Source organism: Macaca nemestrina, chromosome 2, assembly GCF_043159975.1.
Source record: "Macaca nemestrina isolate mMacNem1 chromosome 2, mMacNem.hap1, whole genome shotgun sequence".
NCBI classification, from domain to species: Eukaryota; Metazoa; Chordata; class Mammalia; order Primates; family Cercopithecidae; genus Macaca; species Macaca nemestrina.
Genome location: NC_092126.1, coordinates 1,126,238 through 1,140,090, shown reverse-complemented (window position 1 = coordinate 1,140,090; position 13,853 = coordinate 1,126,238). Strand labels below are relative to the sequence as shown.

The following is a 13,853-nucleotide window of genomic DNA, read 5'->3' as shown; positions in this document are numbered from 1 at the left end:
TAATAATAACACAAATATATAAAATTAATAATTAAAAAAATAAAGAAAGAAGAGCAGAGGGGAGCAGGCCTGGTGTCTGAATATTAAGGTAGGCCTTCTGTGGAAGTCCGTCCTTAACCTTTTCCTGAGTAGATCATTTAAGGTGCAGCAATGCTCCTGCTCAAATTATTTTTTTTTTTTAAATTTGAGACGGAATCTTGCTGTTACCCAGGCTGGAGTGCAATGGTGCGATCTCGGCTCACTGCAACCTCCACTTCTTGGGTTCAAGGGATTCTTCTGCCTCAGCCTCCTGCGATTACAGGCGCGCGCCATTACACCCGGCTAATTTAAAAATTTTTTTTTTTTTAGTAGAGATGGGGTTTCACCATGTTGGTCAGGCTGGGCTGGAACTCCAGATCTCGTGATCCACCCACCTCGGCCTCCCAAAGTGCTGGGATTAGGGCGTGAGCCACCGCGCCCGGCAACTCAATGACTTTTAAACACTTCTCTCTGGGGAGAGAGATTTCAGAGAATGGGAGTAAAGAGAAAGGCGGTGAGATAATCCCAAGTACTTTATCTTAGAGCAGAAAAAATAAAGGGAAAAGTAAAAGCCCAAGGCCGAGAAACAGATTTGCTTCTTAAAGGAAGCAACACAGTGTCCTTAGGGACACTGTTCTGTGTCCCTAAGGGCGCTGAAGGTCAGTTTATGTGCAATGCTTTTAAGGTCTGGGTTGTTTTCTTGCATTGTAGCTACTACCTCCCTGGCCTGCAGTTTACTGACCAGAGGGAGGGAGAGGGTGTGATTGTTTGGAAAGAGTTTAAACGGTGATAAGAATTGAATTTTGTTATGCCCTGCACAATCCAGTAACAGCAATAATGGCAATGAAAACGAAAGTTAATCTACAATCCTATCACCCGATTGTTTCTATTTTCCCTTTTATTCCCTCATGCATTAAACATTATGCAAAGCACTCCGCTACTCTTGGTTACAGTGCAGCTTGTATATATTCTGAACAAAAATTTGCATTTTGCTTTTCTTTTCCTTTTTGAATTTCTGAGGCTGCAAAATACATCTTCACAAGAGCGGCTTTAATGGTTACCTAACATTCCATCCTGCACATACATTTTAAGGAACTGCTGCAGTGCAAGTATCCAACATTTGAGCGTCAACGCCAACAGATTTGACCTTGCACTGCAGGGACTGGAGGTCGGTCAAGGTCAGGCGGAGGCTGCCAGGCTGCCAGGGTGGAGGAAGGCGCCGAGGCAGAGGCCAGCGCGCCCATCGCGCGGCTCCTCGGGGCACCTGCTGCCTTGGCGCCTTTTCCCTCTGCCTTCGCCTCGCCCGCAGCGCCCTCCGCGGAGGGCCCCGCCCGGTGCGCGCGCATCCCCGCCCCCAGGCGATCTGTCAGAGCACCTCGCCGAGCGTACGTGCCTCAGGAAGTGACGCAAGGCCCCGGGGGGCCGGGGGCGGGGCCAGGCTATAAACCGCCGGTTCGGGGCCGCCATCCCCTCAGAGCGTCGTGATATCGGGTGGCGGCTGAGGCGGCGCGGGACGGAGGACGCGCTAGTGTGAGTGACTGCGGGCTTCTAGAACGACGCCGACCCTCGTGTCCTGCCTTCGTCCTGCGGGGCTTGCTGGAGCGGCCGCTCCGCTGCTGTCCAGCAGCCACAGGGGGCCGCGCGGGGAGCGGGAAGGCGGCCGCGGCCCCAGGCGGGGCGGCCGGGATGGAGCGGGGCCGCGAGCCTGTGGGGAAGGGGCTGTGGCGGCACCTCGAGCGGGGTCGGGCGGCTGTGCGGAGAGGCGTCCCTTCGCCTCTCGTCCCTTCGCCTCTCGTCCCTTCGCCTCTCGTCCCTTCGCCTCTCGTCCCTTCGCCTCTCGTCCCTTCTCCTCTCGTCCCTTCGCCTCTCGTCCCTTCGCCTCTCGTCCCTTCCTGCCCGCCGCCTCAGTCACAGAGCGACGAATGGCTTCTCTTACTGCTCCGAGGACGAGAGCAGGTGTACCCCACGTCGCTCAGCCCCGCGGACTTCGGGTCCTCGCCCTTGCAGGCTGCAGGCCCTCGTGCGCGGGCTCCGGGCTGCGGGTCCGGGAGCGCGGGCGCAGTCCCGGTGCAGCTGCGCGGCGTGCGGCGTCGGGGAACACGTGGCTGCTCCAGGAAGTCGCCCCGGGGAATGGCTGGGATCCGTGGGTGACCTTGGGCTTGTAAACCTTCGCTTCCCCGGGCTCCGGGCAGGCCCCGCTCTCACTGCGGAAGGGGACAGAGCCGTCCCCGATTCGGTTACCTGGCGTGTTACAGGCATTAATGAGATACGGGCTTCTGTAAACTGACCCTTCGGCTCTGGTACCAGCTGGTCTCGCCACGCTCTGCCTGTTCGCCGTGTGTGGATTCTATTTCTCAAGGCAGAATCCGGCGGAACGCCGCAGGTGCTGACATTAAGAATATTGCTAGCAGTTCTCACGACAAGACGGGAGCCATGGGAGTCTTACTGGTGAAAGACACTTGGAGATTAGCGGTGTGGTCAGAGGGCTGTGCTGTGTTGATGGGCGCCCGAGAGGCCGTTGTGTCACATTCTGCTGGACAGTTCTTTAAGGTTGGGAGGGTGGGTAAGAAAATACATTCTGATTCGGCTTTTTTCGGTTAACGCTTTCCCTCTGCTCACTGCTTGTAGAGACTTGGGTAAGTCACTTATCCGGGGACTGGATTCTGCAGCTTTTTCCATTTTCTTCCCCGTTGATAAGAGGATTGAAGTAGGAAATTGTATTTGGCCACCCCATACTTGTATGCTAAGCTTACTGTGAAAATTAAGGTTAAGCTCTCTAGAGTGTTTGTGGACCCTGCTGGTCCCCCCACCCCCCGCCCTCAATTTTGGGTTACAGTATGCTTCTCAAGAAAATCCAGAGTTAAGATAATTTTTGTCATCGATATTGCAAGGTTATATAGAGCACGGCATCCTTCAATTTCCTTTGGATGTTCTTATCAAGTAATGGTGGCTGTAAACCTAGCCTGTGTTGAAGGTCGTTGGATACACAGCAGTTTGGCTAACTGTGCCCTCAGGCGAGGCAGTTACTTGCCTCTGATAATGTATTTACATGTCATGGAGCAAGGTTCCCAGCCAAACCTGAATTGGATCACAATCCAATTTATGTTAAAACTGATTCTTGGTTGGGTGCCGTGGCTCACTCACACCTGTAATCCCAGCACTTTGGGAGGCTGAGGCAGGCGGATCACCTAAGGTCAGGAGTTCGAGACCAGGCTGACTAACATGGTGAAAGCCTGCCTCTGCTAAAAATACAAAAATTAGCAGGGCATGGTGGCTCATGCCTGTAATCCCAGCACTTTGGGAGGCCAAGGCAGGCAGATCGCTTGAGGTGAGGAGTTCGAGACCAGCCTGGCCAACATGGGGAAAGCCCATCTCTACTAAAAATACAAAAATTAGCTGGGTGTGGTGGTGCACACCTGTAATCCCAGCCACTCAGGAGGCAGAAGCTTGAGAATCACTTTAACCTGGAAGGCAGAGGTTGTAGTGAGCTGAGATGGCACCACTGCACTCCAGCCTGGGCCACAGAACGAGATGCCATCTCAAAAACAAAAAAAGAACCTCCCTACTAAACCAGAAGAGTGGCTGGGATGGGAAAAGATTACTGGTCCAATGTTTTCATTATATTTTTCATATCATTTGGAATCTCATGCATCAAGCATGCCCCAGTACTGTTAAATACAATATTTTTACTCATTATCAGGTCGTTCAATACCAGTTATTACAGGATAGGGAAGTCAGTCAGAGAAGGCTTCATAGAGATGGCCCTTGAGCTGAGCCTGGAAGAAATGAGGACCTCAAGGAACAGAGAAGAATGTTAGTGGGTAAAAAGATGGGCTGGATTCTGTCAGATTTTGGAGAAAATAGAGGGTAGTGAAGTGGTTAGGCAGTGAATGTGTTCCATTTCATAGTTCAAAATGTGGGGCTACGTTTTGCCTACCTGAACTTCATTATTAATGTGAAAAATTGAATTGTTTTCAGTCACCATTGAGAACACCAAAGATACACAAGTAGCTTAGATTATTTATTTATTTATTTTTGACGGAGTTTCACGTTTGTTGCCCAGGCTAGAATGCAATGGTGCGATCTCTCCGCAACCTCCACCTCCCCTGGGTTCAAGTGATTCTCCCGCCTCAGCCTCCCCAGTAGCTGGGATTACAGGCATTCGCCACCACGCCCAGCTAATTTTGTATTTTTTTTAGTAGAGATGGAGTTTCTCCATGTTGGTCAGGCTAGTCTCAAACTCCCGACCTCAGGTGATCTGCTCGCCTCGGCCTCCCAAAGTGTTGCTGGGATTACAGGTGTGAGCCACCATGCCCGGCCATCGCTTTGTGTTCTTAAAATTAATTTAAAACTAGAAAACTTGAGGAATGATGGTTCAGATGAGTGTCAAACCTTGCAAGATGTTTTTTCCTGGAAAAGGATGATTAAAATTGGTTCAGGGTGGGGCCTTCCAGGTCTGCTCTAGTGATTGGGTCCTTACTGCTCTGGTGGTGGCAGTGATAAGCTTTTTGTAACAGAAGGGGCAAAAGATTGTGCTTCTGGCCAGGCGCAGTGGCTCACGCCTTGGGATGTTCTTGTCAAGTAACTAATCTTAGTACTTTGAGAAGCCAGGTGGGTGGATCACCTTAGGTCCAGACCACCCTGGCCAACATGGTGAAATCCTGTCTCTATTAAAAATACAAAAATTAGCCGGGCATGGTGGCAGGCGCCTGTAATCCCAGGTACTCGGGGTCTGAGGTGGGAAAATCGCTTGAACCCAGGAGTCGGAGGTTGCAGTGAGCCGAGATCATGCTGTTGCACTCCTGCCTCGGCAACAAGACTGAAACTCTGTCTCAAAAAAAAAGATTATGCTTCTAAGAATATGACCCATTGCATATGGACGCTGGTCTTTAAAGCTTGGATTTAAAAATAAGTTTTTTTGTAATGGGTTTTAGAACTTTTTTTCTTTTTTTTTGAGATGGAGTCTCACTGTCCCCCAGGCTGGAGTGCAGTGGTGCCATCTTGGCTTACCACAACCTCTGCCTCCCGGGTTCAAGCGATTCTCCTGCCTCAGCCTCCCCAGTAGCTGGGATTACAGGTGCCCATCAGCCCGCCCAGCTAATTTTTGTGCTTTTAGTAGAGATGGGGGTTTTACCACCTTGGCCAGGCTGGTCTCTAACTCCTGACTTCGTGATCCACCTGCCTCAGCCTCCCAAAGTGTTGGGATTACAGGCGTTAGCCACCACGCCCGGCCAGAAAGCTTTTTCTTAATGCCAGTTATCATACCCTTTGCTTTACAGTTTGCATATACCTCACAGCTGGCTTTGTGCCGTGTGCGCGTTTAATATGCTCTCAGTGTACTCGTATGTAGGAAAAGCTTTAAAATAGTCCAATAAATGTCCATTTTGCAAATCTCAGGATCATATCACTTTCACGTATCTAGATGCCCTCAAACCGAAAATTCAGATTTCAGTTAAGGCCTTTAACTTAACATAGGACTTTGATTACAGAGATGTATTTTGCTTTGACAGAAGTTAAGGTTAATGTCTTAAATTTCCAGAGATGAGAATACAATTTCTATAACCCAGTAACCCATTTAACTTCACTTAGATTATCAATTTTCAGCCGTGAACAGGCCACTTAGTTTCTCTGATAAGTGGCCTCTTCATCTATAAAATAGCAGATCTGTGTTTCGTGTTTCTTTTTGTGTCAAAGATCGAATCACTTGTAGAACTATTCAGTCAGAATCAGGATTTCTTCCCCTTTCCATTGAAGATGGTTTGTGGTGTTCGTAGCATAACTGGTCTTGTCTGCTTTAGTCTTAATTTTTTCAAGTGATAGTCTGTTGTCTTTTTGTGTGTGTCACTTTTTTTTTTTTTTGAGACGGAATTTTGCTCTTATTGCCCAGGCTGGAGTGCAATGGTGTGATCTTGGCTCACCGTAACCTCCGCTCCCCGGGTTCAAGTGATTCTCCTGCCTCAGCCTCCCGAGTAGCTGGGATTACAGGTGCACACCACCATGCCCAGCTGATTTTTGTATTTTTAGTAGAGACAGGGTTTCACCATGTTGGTTAGGCTGGTCTCGAACTCAGGCTGGTCTCGAACTCCTGACCTCAGGTGATCCACCAGCCTCAGCCTCCCAAAGTGCTGGCATTACAGGCGTGAGCCACCGCACCCGGCAGTATGTGTCACTTCTTTGTCTACTCAGAGCATAGTGGTTCATACCTGTAATCGCAGCCCTTTGGGATGCCAAGGTGGGAGGATTGTTTGAGGCCAGGAGTTCAAGACCAGCCTGGGCAACATAGAGTGACCTTGTCTCTACAAAAAAAAAAAAAAAGGAAATACATATATAACAAGTATTAAAAAGGATCACACTTAATTTAGTTGTCATGTAAATTGTGGTTAAATGCCTTTTCTAGAAAAGTGATAAGGTATTTTAAAAATTTGATACAACATTTAGCCTGGTAATAGAAAGTTCACTAATGTGATACAGTAGTATCTTTCTCAATAATTCTCTATTCTGATACCTAGGTTCTTCTGTGTGGCAGTTCGGGATGATGGATCAAGCTAGATCAGCATTCTCTAACTTGGTAAGATATTTTCAGTTGTATTTCTGTCTGCAAGAATGTGAAATATACAAGCATGACTTGAAGCATGAAATAATAACCCAAATCTATTATCAGGTATTCATTTACATTTGAATTGGTCTTGAGGCATAACTGATCCCACAGAGTTCAGCCTTCAATAGGGTTGATTATAGAAGGTCTTGGAAGAATTCTCAGCGTGGTTCTGGGTGTGGTAGAGGGGCAGCCGAGTAGACAAAGTGAACTAAAGAAAGCGCTGATCAAAATGTCTCCTTAGTGAGAGAGGTAAAAAGCAAAGTTGGCCGGGCGTCGCGGCTCACGCCTGTAATCACAGCACTTTGGGAGGCTGAAGTAGGTCAATCACCTGTGGTCAGGAGTTCAAGACCAGCCTGACCAACACGGTGAAACTCCATCTTTACTAAAAATACAAAAAGAAAAAAAAAAAAAAATTAGTGGAGTGTCATGGCGCACGCCTGTAGTCCCAGCTACTCGGGAGGCTGAGGCAGGAGAATGGCTTGAACCTGGGAGGTGGAGGTTGCAATGAGCCGAGATCGCGCCACTGCACTCCAGCCTGGGTCACAGAGGGAGACTCCATCTCAAAAAAAAAAAAAAAGCAAAGACTGAATGAGGCCAAGTGTGGTGGCTCAGTCCTGTAATCCCAGCACTTTGGGAGGTGAGGCAGGAGGATCACTTGAGGAGTTTGAGACTTGCCTGGGCAACATAGCAATCCCATCTCTATAAAAAAAAAAATGAAATTTTAAGAAACATTGAGTAGACAGTATGAGCGAAAGCTGAAAGAACATACAGAAAAGACAGCCATCCAGGACATGATGAAAAGGAGCCTAACTCTTGACACACTATCTAGACCTCAATTCTCTCTTTTATTTATTTATTTTTTGGGATGGAGTCTCAGCGTGGGCTCTTGTTGCCCATGTTGGAGTGCTCACCGCAACCTCCGCCTCCTGAGCTCAAGTAATTCTCCTGCCTTAGCCTCCTGAGTGGCTGAGATTACAGGCGTGCACCACCATGCCCAGCTGGTGTTTTGTTTTTTTTTTTTAATTTTTAATTTTTAAATTTTTAAATTTTTTTATTTTAGTAGAGACGGGATTTCACCGTGTTGGTCAAGCTGGCCTCAAACTCCTGACCTCAAATGATCCGTCTGCCTTGGCCCCCCAGAGTGTTGGGATTACAGGCGTGAGCCACCGCGTCCGGCCTATTCTCTCTTTTCTGTCTTCTATCTTATGCTTAGTCAGAATTTCTGCTTATTTATAACCTTGTTTTATTCTTGTTCCCTGGCTCCCGCCAGCATCATGGTCTGGGTTACTGCATAGTATCCTAAAGTGATTTGTGCCCCTAGTCCCAGCTGCTCAGGAGACTGAGACAGCAGAATCAGTAGAGCCCAGGATTTTGAGGCTGCAGTGAGCTGTGATGACACCACTGCACTTCATCCTGGGAGAGAGAGGGAGACCTTGTCTCAAAAAAAAAAACCAAAAAACCATTTACAGAAAAGGAAAGACTGATTGAGAAGACCAGTGTGAACTAGCCCTTGACTGGGCCCAGGGAAGAATGTTGGTTTGAAAGGAAAACACTGAGGAATACATAGCAAGTCATAGTAATGGCCCAATAACAAGCATATACCTAAGCAAGCTTTTCCTAAACATTCCTGTGCCTGTTCTTCATCATGCCTTTTTCCCCAAAACAGTTTGGTGGAGAACCATTGTCATATACCCGGTTCAGCCTGGCTCGGCAAGTAGACGGCGATAACAGTCATGTGGAGATGAAACTTGGTGTAGATGAAGAAGAAAATACTGACAATAACACAAAGGCCAATGGCACAAAACCAAAAAGGTGTGGTGGAAATATCTGCTATGGGACTATTGCCGTGATCATCTTTTTCTTGATTGGTAAGAATGACCATTCCAAACTTCAATATTTTCCATAACCAACTCTGAGAAGTCTGTTATTTCAGTTCAGCATATAGTTATTTTGTGCCTTTTTGTTTTGTTTTGTTTTGTGACAGTCTTACTCTGTTGCCTAGGCTAGAATGCAGTGGCACCGTCTTGGCTCACTGCAACCTCTGCCTACCAGGTTTAAGCGATTCTTTGCGTTAGCCTCCTGAGTAGCTGGGACTATAGGGGCTCACCACCACACCCGGCTAATTTTTTTTTTTTTTTTTTTTTTTTTGAGATGGAGTCTCTGTCGCCCAGGCTGGAGTGCAGTGGCGTGATCTTGGCTCATAGCAACCTCTGCCTCCTGGGTTCAAGCGATTCTTTTGCCTCAGCCTCCTGAGGAGCTGAGACTACAGGTGTGCGCCACCACACCTGGCTAGTTTTTGTATTTTTAGTAGAGACGGGGTTTCACCATGTTGGGCAGGCTGGTCTCTAATTCCTGACCTTGTGATCCATCCACCTTGGCCTCCGAAGGTGCTAGGATTACAGACACGAGCCACTTCACCCGTCCACTTTGTGCCTTTTTAAGTCCCACTAGGAAGACAATCATGAGTAGATTCTATACCTGTCATTGAATTTAGTCTGGTTGGAGAGAGAGACCCATGAATTCTTTCAATGCGACGAGCAAGTGTTTTCTTTTTATTTATGTATTTTTTTGTTTGCTACCACTCCACCAGGAAACAAATGTTACACTAAAACATATACACAGGATACTGGTGGTGTAGAAGCTCAGTCTGATGTTTCAAGGAGGTCTTTTGGAAAAAGTACCTATGTTTTGAATAGGTAACTATTTGCAATAAAGCTAGTATACAGTTCATTAAGTGGCTTAAAGTATACAAAACTGAGATGCATTATATACTTTAAAACTACTTAGAATTTGAAAACCAGTATTTTCAAGGCTTACCTGAAAAGTATTAACAGGGATGGATCACAAGTGAAATTCTGAGTTCAGCTCTGGAACTTTGTCTCTTTAGGGTTTATGATTGGCTACTTGGGCTATTGTAAAGGGGTAGAACCAAAAACTGAGTGTGAGAGACTGGCAGGCACCGAGTCTCCAGCGAGGGAGGAGCCAGAAGAGGACTTCCCTGCGGCACCGCGCTTATACTGGGACGACCTGAAGAGAAAGTTGTCAGAGAAACTGGACACCACAGACTTCACCAGCACCATCAAGTGAGCATGAGCTACTTTGCAAGTATCTAGATGAGTAATTCAGGAATTATGATAGGCTGCAGGGAAACAATAATGGTGACACTGTGGGAATGGCTTTTCAGAGAAGACAAGACTTGCCATGTTTAGCTAAAGAGGGTGAGGGGCCTGTAAAGAACTGAAACTATACTGGTAGGAAAAAAGGTAGAACTTCTAGGGAGTCTCCTTTTTCTTAAAAAATTCATAGGCCCTTGATGTTTTCCTGATCTTTGTAGCTTATTGCTTGCTGTCATTCTTTGGCTCTGATTTTTCTTCTTAATCTCTCTTTTTTTTTTTTTTTTTTGTTTTTTGAGGGGTCTTGCTCTGTCGCCCAGGCTGGAGTGCAGTGGCACGATCTCAGCTCACCGCAAGCTCTGCCTCCTGCCTCAGCCTCCCGAGTAGCTGGGACTACAGGCGACCATCACCACGCCCGGCTAATTTTTTGTGTTTTTAGTAGACACAGGGTTTCACTGTGTTAGCCAGGGTGGTCTCGATCTCCTGACCTCGTGATCTGCCCGCCTTGGCCTTCCAAAGTGGTGGGATTACAGGTGTGAGGCACCGCGCCTGGCTCTTCTTAACCTCTTATAATGTTGTACTAAGCTCTCCTTTGTTGACAAGGGCATCAGTAGCTTTTCTCTTTTATAGGAAACAACACATGCCAGAAGTAGCCTTTTTCATCTTCTAGATCATGGGTAATTTAACTGCCTGACTTAAGTCTCTAGTGCTTCTTAGTTTCTGCTGATACTCACCAATTAACCCATAGGCCAATAAGTATCCAGAGACAGTGTCTCCCTCTGGTGGAGGCTGGAATACAGTGGTACGATCTCATCTCACTGCAGCTTCAACCTCCCAGGCTCAAACGATCCCGCCACCATAGCCTCCTGAGTAGCTGGGACTACTATAAGCACGCAGCACCACACCCAGCTAATTTGTTTTTTAAGAGACGGAGTCTCACCATGTCTTCCAGGCCGGTCTGTCCTTAGATTTTTATTTTTATTTATTTAGTTATTTATTTTGAGATGGAGTCTTCCTGTGTTGTCCAGACTGGAGTGTAGTGGCACGATCTCAGCTCACTGCAACCTCTGTCTCCCAGGTTCAAGTGATTCTCCTACCTCAGTCTCCTGAGTAGCTGAGATCACAGGCTTGTGCCACCACACTCTGCTAATTTTGTTTTTGGTAGAAACGGGATTTCACCAGGTTGGCCAGGCTGGTCTCGAACTTCTGACCTCAGGTGACCGACCCTCCTGCCTCGGCCTCCCAAAGTGCTGGAATTACAGGTGTGAGCCACCACACCTGGCCAGATTTTTATTTTATATTTATTTATTTTATTTTTAATGGGCTTTCTGGCAAAAGGCAGAAAGCATGCTAGACAGATTCTAAGAGCTATAACACTTGTCCATATAGTTTTACTATCTTTGCACATCCATGCCTCTGTGCAAATAATAAATTTATCTTTTCCTTTTTTCAAGCTTCCTATAGTTAGCGTGGTACTGTAATTCTTTAGTCTTAAGTTATGGCATTTTCTACTTCATCTAGTTGATGCTTTTGTGCTTATTTACTGTACACCAGATATTATGGATAAAGTGAGAATATAGTCCACCCCACAAACATGTGAGAACTAATATGCTGAGTAAATAGAAAGAGCGATGGGAGATCAGACCAAGGAGCAGCTTTGCTTCAGGGTATTCAGAAATGCTTCACAAGTAGGTGAAAATTGAAACTATGCACCCTGTTTAGCACAGTAGTACTATCTTAGATTTTATAATTGACTTTATAGTAGATCTCCTGGAAGCTACTCATTTCCCCTCAGCAGATACATTATGATGAGGCTCTTGAAGGGGTCCTTTATAGTGGGTAAAGAAGCTGTGAAGTTATAAATTAAGATTTGGGGCACAGTTTTTTTTTCTTAGTTTGTGTTAATCTAGAAGTTTTGGGTCACAGTTCGTTTATCTAAACTATGAGGGATAATATTTTGCTTTCAAAACAATTTGTTTAATCCTTGAGTTAAATGTTTATTTTAAATTAAACTTAAGTTTATTTAAAAGACATTTTCTCCTCCAGGCTGCTGAATGAAAATTTATATGTCCCTCGTGAGGCTGGATCTCAAAAAGATGAAAATCTTGCATTGTATATTGAAAATCAATTTCGTGAATTTAAACTCAGCAAAGTCTGGCGTGATCAACATTTTGTTAAGATTCAGGTCAAGGACAGGTATGTTGAAAGATGGTAAACTTATTTTTATACAAGTAGCTATTTTCAGGTGTGCTAAATATAGAAAAGACTTTTTGTTACTGTTGCTTTTTTTGAAACAGAGTCTTGCTCTGTCGCCCAGGCTGGAGTGCAGTGACACAGTCTCTGCTCACTGCAGCCTCTGCCTTCTGGGTTCAACTGATTCTCCTGCCTCAGCCTCCAAAGCAGCTAGGATTACAGGTGTACACCTCCATGCCCAGCTAATTCTTGTATTTTTAGTAGAGGTGGGGTTTCACCATATTGGCCAGGCTGGTCTCGAACTTTTGACCTCAGGTGATCTGCCCGCCTCGGCCTCCCAAAAGTGCTGGGATTACAGGCGTGAGCCACCACACGTGGCCCAAAGGCTTTTAAAATAAAAATTAAGCTTAAGATTTAGAGGTAAATTTCCTGAAGCCAAATAATGCAAGACATACTAAATGTAAGCTATTGTGTTTTTTGGAAGGATGACCTTAGGCTTATTTTAACTTCATCTTTTTAACAGTGCTCAAAACTCGGTGATCATAGTTGATAAGAATGGTGGACTTGTTTACCTGGTGGAGAATCCTGGGGGTTATGTGGCATATAGTAAGGCTGCAACAGTTACTGTAAGTAAGGCAAAACAGTGCATGAGATGCTTTTCCCTCTTGAATCATTCAAAACTCATCTTTTCTATTCTTAGGAGTTATACATTTACTTGTAAAATGTAAATTATCGAGAGATATTTTGGTTTTCAACCCTCTAATGACACAGTCAACATGCAATGTCTTCTCTCTCTAATTACTTTCCCCATATCCTGCTTTATTTTTTCTTTATGGTACTGATAGCACCTGACATTATCTATACCTTTGTTTCCGTTAGAATGTGAGCCAAATGAAGAACCATGGGTTAGTTCTATTTACTGCCATGTCACAGAGCTTTGGAGAATGGCTGACCATACATAGTAGTATTTGCTAAACAAATGCATATCCTCCCTGTGGGGACAGATCTAAATATCCATCTTGGATGGGGCCTAGTCTTAGCTTGATTCATTAATGCTTGATCTTTTTTTATTTTTGTTTTGAGACAGGGTATCACTCTTTTGCCTTAGCTGGAATGCAGTGGCGTGAGCTTGGCTGACTGCAACCTCCACCACCACCCAGGCTCAAGTGAACCTCCCGAGTAGCTGGGACGTCCTGCTAATTTTTATTTATTATTATTATTATTATTATTATTATTATTATTTGTGGTAGAGACAGGGTTTTGCCATGTTGACCAGGCTGGTCTTGAATTCAAACTCCTGGGCTCAAGCCATTCATGCACCTCGGCCTCCCAAAGTGCTGGGATTACAGGAGTAAGCTGCTGCACCCAGCCCTTGACCTTTTTAAACTTAGGCAGATACAGTCAAATTAACACAGAAATAGAGAACAGATAGATGGAATAATTTTCAGCTTAAAAATCACATTTGTGGTTGGGCGTGGTGGCTCACGCCCATAATGCCAGCACTTTGGGAGTCCAAGGTAGACAGATCACCTGAGGTCAGAGACAAGCCTGGCCAACATGTTGAAGTCTACTAAAAATACAAAAATTAGCTAGGCGTGGTGGTGGGTGCCTGTAATCCCAGCTACTTGGGAGACTGGGGCAGGAGAATCCCTTGAACCCAGGAGGCGGAGGTTGCAGTGAGTGGAGATTGCGCCATTGCACTCCAGCAGGAGCAACAAGAGCGAAATTCATCTCAAAAAAAAAAATCACATTTGTGAGTCGGGCATCTCCAGTGGATACCTTTCGAGGCAGGTGCAGGTCTGTGGTGATTCCTTGCCTTTCTGGATACTTGTGCTTTATCACTTTGCCTGGCTGCCTGTAAGCCAGGAGTTTAGAGATGGTAGATTGTTCTGCTAAAGAACATTGAAGATTTTTCTTCAGCTTCCAGCTTT

At 45.8% G+C, this 13,853-nt stretch overlaps 1 protein-coding gene and 1 non-coding gene across 2 annotated transcripts in view; one reads left to right on the top strand and one right to left on the bottom strand.

Annotated features, from left to right (window-relative positions):
- Positions 1–1,435: 1,435 nt before the first annotated feature.
- LOC105470763 (transferrin receptor) overlaps positions 1,436–13,853 on the top strand; it is a 32,952-nt gene continuing 20,534 nt past the window's right edge. The window contains exons 1-6 of the mRNA XM_011722986.3: positions 1,436–1,548; positions 6,528–6,586; positions 8,283–8,484; positions 9,504–9,699; positions 11,776–11,925; positions 12,446–12,548. Of these exons, the coding sequence (XP_011721288.2) occupies positions 6,551–6,586; positions 8,283–8,484; positions 9,504–9,699; positions 11,776–11,925; positions 12,446–12,548 (687 nt within the window). The 5' untranslated portion in view covers positions 1,436–1,548; positions 6,528–6,550. The remainder of the gene's footprint in view (positions 1,549–6,527; positions 6,587–8,282; positions 8,485–9,503; positions 9,700–11,775; positions 11,926–12,445; positions 12,549–13,853) is intronic.
- LOC112424795 (U7 small nuclear RNA) lies at positions 11,049–11,108 on the bottom strand. Its single transcript, XR_003015734.2, has one exon. It is a non-coding gene; the product is annotated as a U7 small nuclear RNA (small nuclear RNA).